This window comes from Balaenoptera borealis, assembly GCF_965194805.1.
Source record: "Balaenoptera borealis genome assembly, chromosome: 1".
In the NCBI taxonomy this organism is placed as follows: domain Eukaryota; kingdom Metazoa; phylum Chordata; class Mammalia; order Artiodactyla; family Balaenopteridae; genus Balaenoptera; species Balaenoptera borealis.
Window position 1 is genome coordinate 169,165,142 of NC_138860.1, and position 9,714 is coordinate 169,174,855.

The 9,714-nt window shown below is 54.3% G+C and overlaps 1 protein-coding gene across 1 annotated transcript in view; it reads left to right on the plus strand.

The window, feature by feature from the left end:
* COL16A1 (collagen type XVI alpha 1 chain) overlaps nt 1-8,135 on the plus strand; it is a 50,674-nt gene extending 42,539 nt beyond the window's left edge. Inside the window, exons 63-71 of the mRNA XM_082399310.1 lie at nt 1,744-1,794; nt 2,152-2,241; nt 3,740-3,775; nt 4,352-4,396; nt 5,270-5,458; nt 5,822-5,888; nt 6,629-6,805; nt 6,986-7,063; nt 7,795-8,135. Of these exons, the coding sequence (XP_082255436.1) occupies nt 1,744-1,794; nt 2,152-2,241; nt 3,740-3,775; nt 4,352-4,396; nt 5,270-5,458; nt 5,822-5,888; nt 6,629-6,805; nt 6,986-7,063; nt 7,795-7,997 (936 nt within the window). The 3' untranslated portion in view covers nt 7,998-8,135. The remainder of the gene's footprint in view (nt 1-1,743; nt 1,795-2,151; nt 2,242-3,739; nt 3,776-4,351; nt 4,397-5,269; nt 5,459-5,821; nt 5,889-6,628; nt 6,806-6,985; nt 7,064-7,794) is intronic.
* Nucleotides 8,136-9,714: the final 1,579 nt, after the last annotated feature.

The window sequence follows — 9,714 nt, forward strand, 5'->3', positions numbered from 1 at the left end:
GTGATGAGTGAGATAGACAAGGTCCCCTGATCCCAGAGCTTCCACACAGGCACAACAAACAGATTAACGCGGAAGGATCAGGCGGTGATGTGCTGTCATAGGGAGGGCCTGGGAGGCGACTTTACCGGAGAAGTGGCCTTTGAGCAGAGGCCCGAATGACAAGACGGAGCCAGATGTCGAGCAGTCTGGTGGAAGAGCATCCCGGCAGGGGTGCATCTGCTGCAAAGGGCCTGAGGCAGGGAGGGCTTGGGGAGCCCCAGAGTCAGCGTGGCGGGAGTGGAGTCCGAGGAGGGTGTGAGTGGGAACGGGAAAGCTGAGCTGGGAGAGGACGTGATGCAGATGGTGGAGGACCTCGGGGGCATGGACAGTAGGGGGAGGGCGCACAAATGACAGCAGAGGTATCAGCGGAGGGATGATGGCAGTGGAGCTGGTGGCAGTGGACAGATCCCGCAAGTGTCTGGAGGTAGATAGAGGACTTGCTCATGACCTGGATGGGGAGGGGGCAGGAGGCGGTAGAAGGAGAGGAATCAAGGGTGACTCCTGTTCGGCTTGGGCAGCTGGGTGAGTGGGTGGTGTATTTACTGAGAAAGGGTGACTTGCAGAGGATGTTTATTAAGCAATAATGGCTTTCCCGTCTACTTTACTCATCTGTAACACAGATGACTGCCAGTGGGCGCCTTTGATCAGTGTGACCATGCCGAGCTGGTGGGATTCCAGAGAGCCCTATTGAGGCTGGCTGTACACTTTCCAGAAGGCTTTTGGAAATGTTAAGAATAGTGCAGAACCCCAAAAAAGGAATTCTCGGGTCCTCATCACTATTTTTATGGATCTCAAGGTGTCCAGAGACCTTGGATTGGGGACCCCAGGTCTAGCCCTGTCCCCTCCACGTTACAGATGAAAGAAGGAATCACACACTCTGAATTGTGTCCACATCGGAGACCCCCTGGGGGGTTGGGGCTGTGCAGGGTTCCTCTTCCCACCTCTGTCCATCCAGCCCAGCCCCCTGCTGTGTGCCAGTCCCAGTGCTGGACACTCCTGCCTTAGGAGGCTTGAGATGAGTAGAACAGAGCCTGTGCCTCTGGAACTTTCCATCTGGGAGCATGGAGGGAAGTGCTCTGAGAGAGACCTGGGTGCCCTGAGGTTCAGAGAAAGTGTAGCTCTGACCACCAGGGCGGTGACATTTGAGCTGAGCCTCAGGGGCAGGATGTGGAGAGATGGGGCAGGCCGGAGCCCTCCTGTGTGTTTCAGGCTCATGGCCCTCCAGCGGTAGGTGAGCGGCAGGAGACCAGGGAGCTTGGGGCTTCTCTGCGAGGACGTTGGAGTTGGTGCTGAGCCCTTGCCCCTCACCCCTGCTGCGCAGAGGAAAGCTCCTGGTCTCTGCTCTTCCCAGAGAACAGAAGGAAGGTGGCAGGGGGTGGGGGGGAACTCAGAAGACACCCAGGCCCATGTACCATGTACTTTACGCCCTCTGCACTTGGCTCTGGCTCCCAGATCATCCCCTCCGTGCAGGCCCCAGAGGTACCACTCGGCCTGCGGCAGGCATGAGGGTCTTGTGTGTTCAGGGCCCCCCCAGGCCTCAGCTCTGGCACAGGTCAAATGCAAGAGCAGAAGGAAGGAGGGTTCGGGGAAGAGAATGGAGCAGTCATAACAAGGTTAGGGCGTGTTCTTGCTGTTGGTCCTTCGCTGCCTCCGGGGCCTTATTACTGGAGCCTCTTTCCATCCCACTGACTTGGCTCTCTTTAGGGGCCCCCCGGGTCTCCAGGCCAACCAGGCCCAGCTGGGATCTCGGCAGTGGTGAGTGGCGTGCTCCCCTTGTCCCTCCCTCCCAGGAGTTTGGCCCTGCTCTGCTGCAGGCTCCTCGCAAAGGGAGCCGGGTGGGGTGGGGGGTGAGGGCTGGAGAGCAGCGTGTCCCCAGCCCCCCTCCTTCCCTGGCATCGGCCTCTCCTGCGTCCAGACATCTCCCTCACTGGCCTGTCGTGAAGACCTTTGGAGAAGCCTGGAGGCCATCCCAGGGCCCTTCCCCAAGTTCAGGCAGCGCCACCTCCCCGTGTGCGGCCTTAGGGTGGGGGCCGTGGTCCCTGGCACACAGTGTCTGCCTCTGGCTGCGTGGGGTTCACTCTTCCCTCTCACCATCCCTGTCTTTTTCCCTAGGGCCCGAAAGGAGACCGAGGATCCACTGGAGAAAGGGGCCTTTCAGGTCTTCCGGGCCAGCCTGGTCCCCCTGGACACCCTGGCCCCCCGGTAAGACCCTACATCTTGCGGCACAGCCCGGGGGAAAGGGCCAGTGGGCTTTGTCAGTTGCGCGCAGCCCTGCACTTCCGGGGTCTCCAGGGAAGGAGAGGTATTTAGCACGGACGATGGCAGCTCGGAGATTGTGCCTGAGGGTCATGTCCTATTTGGAAAAAAGGACAAGCTGTACAGGCCAGCACTGGGCCGACCACACAGCCGACTGCTGCTTCCCGCCATGCACCGCTGTACAGATCCCCCCACTAGGTGTCGGACAGGGGAGACTGGCCTCTGTTCCACCCCCGCCCCCCTCCCCAGGGGAGCTTGTTGGTAACCACAGAAAACCTGTAAATGTCAGGCACCAGAAACGCTGTGCTACTGCTGGAGCTCTTGCAACAGCTCAGAAACCGCTCCTTAGTTTCAGCTAGAGTTTATACTAAGAGCTGTGATATATTGGTCACTGACAATGTGCTGAATGGTGACCTACGTGCTTGATATTTTGTCATTTAATCTGTACCGCAACCCTATTTAGTAGGTCTGATTGTCCCCATTTTACAGATGAGGAAACCAGGGCTCAGCAAGGTTAAGTAAGTTGTCCAGAGTCACACAGCTAGTGAGTGGAAGAGGCTGCCTGACTCCAGAACTTGTGTCCGGAGCCACTCTGCGACACTTTCTCTTTCAAAGGTTCCAGACGGGTGGCCACATCAGGTGGAACTGACTGCCAGTCTCAGGGATGAAAAATCTCCCCGGGGACTGAGGCAGGGACCCAGGTCTCCTAGCCCCCAGGTCAGGGTGTTTTCCACCCAAGCAGACTTCCTTCTGGGGAGCAGTAGCAATGCCCCTGGGGCTGGTACCCTGGAATGGGGCGCATGACTGTAGCCCATGCAGGAGTAATCGGTCGGCCCATCTGCCAAGAGGGCCGAGCCTTGCCTCCCACTCATCTGATTCCTGCTGCGGACCCTGGGCAGGCAGGTCCCGCCAACCCTCCATCCCTCCTGCCTACAGGCTCAGGAGCCTCCAGGGTCCCCGGATGAATCTGCCAGTTGCCTTGCAATCACAGATTCCTCTTCCCCAGCATCCCACTAGAAATGGGCAGGGCCCTGGAGGCAGCCTCTCCTGTTTTGGGGAGGGAGCGGACACTGAGGCTGCCCTGGCCGATCTCTGGGACCTCATCAAGGCCAGAGATTCAGAGTTCACACCTTCATTCAGCAAACATTGAACATACACTCAGAGCCAGGGAATGTGCGAGATGCCAGGATCTCAAGCAAAGAGCAGGGCAGGCGCAGTCTGCTCTTCCCCCATAGAGCTCAGTCAGTGCGGCGGCCGGGAGCAGGCTGGAGGGTGGGGTGGGGTCTGAGTTTCCACAGCCTGTGCCTAGAGTGTCGGGGGGAGGTGGGGAGGATCGTGACTCCTTGGTGGAACTGGGGCTGGCCATGCCTGGTGGGCAAGGTGAGGCATGAAATGCCAAGCTGGGTTGGCACTCACCACAGCTCCATTGCTCTCTACTCCCCAGGGTGAACCTGGTGCAGATGGTGCAGCTGGCAAAGAGGTACCGTTGTGCTGGGCTTCTCCTTTTCTCTTGGGGATGCTTCTTCTTGCTCTTAGCTTCGCCCTGACCCCTCTTCATTCATTCAGTAAATGCTCCCTGTATGCACAGACTATCTCTGGACAGATACACAGGAAACCGGGGCCCTTGTTCTTCTGGGGAGAGGGATTGGGGACTAGGGGAGAAGGATGAGAGTGAGCCTTGTTTTTCACTCTTTTTCTTTTTTACCATATACTTGGTCAAAAAGAGCCAATAATAATAATAATACTCCAAATAAACATTTCTTGGGCACCAGCTCTAGCCAGGCCCTACCTTTCATTCTGATTTCTCACCTCTTTTTGTCTGTGACAAGAAACGCAACCAACACGATCATACACGGCCACACCCCAGGAACATGAGTCTCCCTTCCAGATGTCCCCGCTCTTGCTGGCAAGGAGGTTGGCATCCTTTCTCACACAGAGCCCAGTGGACACAGCCTGGGGACCTAACACTGTGGGAGGTCCTATCACGGCACCTGTCTTTCTTGGACAGCTTGGAGACGCTGCCCAAACTTGATCCCTGACTTTTGCTTTCTTCTAGGGACCCCCTGGAAAACAGGGAATCTACGGACCCCCTGGTCCAAAGGTGAGTGGGCACTGGCCGGGTTTGAGAGGAGAAGCTCATGAGTTGATTAAGCCCAACTCTAAGCTCTGAATTTAGCCATGGAGAGGAGACACAGGAAGGCCAGTGGGCAGGGAAAAAAGTGGGCAGAACTTGGAGCAACCTCGTCTCTGACTTCTCACATGGGGCTGTTCCAAGGTTCATTCACTCCTGATTGATTGATTGATTCATTCATTCTGCGAGCATCCGCTTGGCCTTGCTTACCCGCCAGGCCCTCTGTCCTAGCCTTGGGCAAACAGAGGTCCCTGAACAATAGGTGCCCACTTAGTCCAGTCACACTTACACTGGAGCGTGGCAGGTTTTACCGAAGAAGATTAGACATAGCACCGTGGGATCAGAGGGAGGGAGCAATCAGCTCAGCCTGGGGCGTCAGGGAGGCTGCACAGAGAACAGGGACATTTCAGCTGAGTAGGAGGAGTGCACCGCAGAGAGAGGAGGGGAAGGCAGTCCAGGCAGGGAGGACTAAGACACATGGCCGAGTCAGAATTATAACCAGTGAGGTGTGGCTGGAGGTGCAACTGAGGCTGGAGAAGATGTGGTCAGGACCGCATCATGAATGGCCTTGAATGCCTGGCCAAGGAATTTGACCTTTATCCTGAGGGCAGTTGGGAGCCATCAGAATTTCGAAGTAGGGAGTAACAACATGAAAACTGTCCTTTAGAAGGACTGCTTTGGGGGCAGCGACATGGGGCAACCTGTCAAGATCCTGTGGCCACAGTCCAGAGGGAGACGCTGGGGGCCAGGTAGGGGGCTGAAGACAGGAGCAGATTGCTGAGACATCGTGAGGGAGGCTTGACAGTACTCGGCCATGCTGGACTGTGCTTCCTGTCCTTGTAGGGTGACCTGGGACCTTCCGGGCAGAAGGGCCAGGCAGGGGAGAAGGGAAGAGCTGGCATGCCTGGCGGGCCTGGCAAGAGTGGCTCCATGGGACCTTCTGGGCCGCCGGGTCCTGCAGGAGAGAGAGGCCACCCTGGATCTCCGGGACCTGCAGGGAGCCCTGGTCTGCCCGGGGTACCTGGCTCCATGGTAAGGCGGGGAGGCTGGCAGCCATGGGCACTGGCCCACAGAGCAGGCATGCGGGGTAGAGCGTGGACCATTTTAGAAGCTCTTGCTGACATTCTACAGGAAAGAGCATGAGCCCCTTATAGGTGGTTCTTAACTGTGTGGGCGAGTTGAGGGGAATGGGGACCCTTTCCCCAGAAAAATGCACTGACTCGTGAAATGTTTTGTACCACTTTAGGGGGTTAGGACAGTGGGTTAAGTATCTGTGGGAGGCTCCTGGGACCCTTGCCTCCCTTCCCATCCTTTACTTCCATGAAGTCCATCCCCAGGGGAGATGAGCCCCAGGCTTGGAAGTATAATTGAGGCAGGTTTCTTCTCTTTCCTCAGGGAGACATGGTGAATTATGATGAAATCAAGAGGTTCATCAGACAAGAGATCATTAAAATGTTTGATGGTAACTGGCAGCCGGCTGGGTGGCAGTGGGTGCTGCTCGCCCTTCCCAGCTGCTTCTCCACCCCGCCCCGGCCTCCTTTTCCTTAAAGCTCAATATCCTCTTCCCCCCCACTCCTACTTACCTTGCTCTCCCACTTACAGGCATATGTTCTATTAGGCTTCAGCCTTTCCTGTCACCTGCTCAGTTCAGAGACAGAATGATTCCCTTCTGCCCTCCCCAAGCCCCCACTGGAGCAGAGGAGACAGCCGAGAAAATTGATATCAAATGAGTCGCATAGAGTGAGCTCTAAATAAAGGGGCAAGCAGCAGCTCTAAGAAGGCTGCTGTGGTTTCATTTTAAGCTTTTTTTCCTGTTCATTTGTTTGTCCAAAATTGACAGGCTAGGGACTGGGGAAAACATGGACCTTTCCAGAAGGGGCTAGACATCTTGCTTGGGAAGCAGACCTTGAATGCCAAGCAAGGAGTCTGGACTTTATTCTGAAGCCAGTGGTGAACTCAGGAAGGCCACTGGAGAAGAGAGATGCTGTAATCAGATCTGTGCTTCAGGAAGCTCACGGTCGAGAGCGAGGTGGGGCTAGGGCACAGGAGACCACTTAAGAGATCCACCCACACGTTCCTTGCTCTGACATCCCTCTGAAGAAAGGCTGTCTTGGATTCCATGCTGGGGGCCTGTCTGTAGCATCTGCAGTCGTTCTGAGTCCCTGGGGGCGCCCTGTGACCTGTCCCCGTCCTTTCTTACAGAGAGGATGGCTTACTACACCTCCAGGATGCAGTTTCCCATGGAGATGGCAGCAGCTCCGGGACGACCAGGGCCCCCAGGGAAGGACGGTCCCCCGGGCCGGCCAGGTGCCCCGGGATCACCTGGGCTCCCTGGTCAGATTGGCAGAGAAGGTCGGCAGGGCTTGCCCGGGTTGAGAGGTAGGTCTGCCGTCCGGTTACTGAGGTGCATACCTAGCTCTTGGGGGCAAACACGAGCATTGCATGAGGTCTGTTGTGAATATGGCATTTGCATGTATACGTGTGTTTCAAATAATCCTACTGGGTGTGCCATTGTTCTACTTGGGGATGGGGCCTCTTATTTTATTTCTTTTGTTCCAGGATTGCCTGGTACCAAAGGTGAAAAGGGAGACATTGGTGTTGGCATTGCAGGAGAAGTTGGTCTCCCCGGCCCCCCAGGTAGGAAAAGCCAGCCTTTGAGACCATGAATCTGGAGCCGTTGAGATCGCCTTTCTTTATGTTCCTTCTATAACATAATTGTGTAGAACCTGAAGTAACCACAGGCCTATCAACCATCACTTAGAGTAATGCCACTGCATGTAAGATACCCTACGAGGGCGTGTGTGTGAGTGTGCGTGGGGAGGGGGGCGGGTGTTGGGGATGCGGTGGAAGACCCAGTGCCTGCCCTCAAGTCCTAACCTGGGCTAGCACCACGCAGTGGAAGAGAGCTGGATGTGGTGGGGCCAGGGAATGCAAGTCCAGGTCCTGCTCATCCTCTTACTGGCTCTGTGACCTTGACGAGCCTAAGAGAGAAATGACTAAAGCTTGATAGCCTGGCTCTGAGATGTAGCTTCACCACTTACCAGGTGGGTGACCTCTTTGAGCCTGTGTCCTCGTCTCCAAAATGAGAAAATAGTTTCTTTCTCATGGAATTGTTGTGAAGATTCAATGAATAATGCAGAAAAAGCACTTGCCTCGTGCCTGGCACGTGGAAACTCTGAATAAAACTAGCCAGTAGTATAATTGTTATCGTTAAACTCATGTAAGGATCAGATCAGGTCTTCATGAAAATATGGTGTAACCGGAGAAATATTTATCAAATGTAAGGTATTATTTACCATGACTATTATTTTTTCTTTTCTTGTGATCTGGGTTTCCTGATTTTCCTTCTCTGACTCCTTCCTGCCTAGGTCCTCAAGGTCCTCCAGGATACGGCAAGATGGGTGCAACTGGGCCGATGGGCCAGCAAGGCATTCCTGGCATCCCTGGGCCCCCAGGCTCCATGGGCCCGCCGGGCAAGGCCGGCCACTGTAGCCCCTCTGACTGCTTTGGGGCCATGCCAATGGAGCAACAGTACCCACCCATGAAAAACATGAAGGGGCCTTTTGGCTGAAATCACCATTTCCATCAGATGAAGGACTCCATTGGGAACACATGGCTAAAACTTATAGGATTCTGGATGGGTTGTGAATGTTTTGGGTTTTTAATTGCTATTAATATTTTTTTATCAATAAACAAAGAAACAAAACTATCTGCAATCTCACTTCCAGTGGGGCTTCTCTGGGGCTGCAACTGCATCTCCCTGTCATCCTCCTCTTGTCACTTGGTCCCAGGGTCAAAAGAGGGCATTTCCTTCATCGTCTGTGGTCAACCAGTCAAGCTGTGGGATGCTGCTGTATAGGGGGCCCCCAGCTCAGCTCTCCTCTCCAGATACTTCTGAGTCAACCTTTGGGCCTCTGGACCGTGTGTCCTATCCTTCATGGCACACTTCTCCAAGTCAGAGACGGGGCATCGCTCAGCCTCTTCCCATGGGTGAGCCAAAGGCGGGTTTGAAGACCCTGCTTGCAGCTCATAAAGGCCCCTCCCTATTTGCTTCCCTAAAGAAACCAGTGTTTGGTACCCCACCCACCTCTTCTTGGGTGTGACCCAAAGCCAATCCAGGTGCCCCTTGGGAACTGCCACTTGCTGCTGAGGTGCATTCATCTGCCTGGCGGCACCTCCAAGCATGCACGGTCTCTTCTTGCTGCTCCAGTAATTCCATGATTAGGAAGCCTGTGCAAACAGGAGGAACGATAGGCCGCAGCCCCTGGCCCAGGCAACGAGGGACTGCTGCTTCTCCAGGAAATGACATGGAAACTCCTGCCTGTACCAGTGCATGGCCCTGTCACCAGCTCTCCTGGACAGCGCATGACATCTTTTGTTATTCTTTGTTAATCTAGCTCATGTGGTGCTTTTCCTGTACCTCTTAGTCTAGGCCTTCAGAAACAGATTGCATCAGTGCAAAGGGGTCATGGGCAAGCCACGATCAGATCTGAATTCATTGTCCTCAAAGTCCACTGGGACTTTGGTGATCTATCTGCTGCCTCCTTCTCCATATGTAAAAAGGCTAGGAAGAAAAAGTAAAAAAGACAGCAAGTTGAATATTACAGAAACGTTTTATCTCAAGCTTCTTCCTTTTCTGCTTTTCAGATCTCTTGTCCTGATGGGCTGGTTGCTCTGTGAGAAATCAACAGGGCACATCCAGAGGGACTTCCAAAGAAAGCCTTTTTACTGGCCCCAGCTTTCTGGAAGGTTTATTCAAGTTGGATAAACTTCAAAGGGATCACAGAGCAGGCTGAGAAATATACCCAGAGTCCAGATGCTTATCCAAACTGCCTGAAGCCTTCAAACTGGCCGTAAAATCTCTCCTGAGCTGGCGTTTCCAGCACAGTTTTGAAAATTCCCTTCTCCCATTGAGCCCCAAACACCAAGAGCTTTTCAGAACCTTTGCCCTGTTTTTCTTCCTGCCAGGAGCAGAGGTGTGCCGATGGCCAGGGAAATGCAATCAGGCAGACTCCTGAGTATGCCAAGTGCCTCACATGATGTTTCTAGATAAAGGAGGAGCCAATTCTTATTTTCTCTCTCACCAGCAATTCTCAGTTAACCCTGATTCTAACATAAAACATTAAAAAGCAAACTCATCCTCTTTGCATTGAAGTAGCAGCCAGTTTTGGACAGCGGATGAGGACAGATGTTAAAGTGCTCCCATTGGAAGGCCAGCTTCCTTTCCACCCAGTCTGTGAAGCACTAACCGATGATGGGCCTCATGATAAGGAGCACGTTGGTGTGAA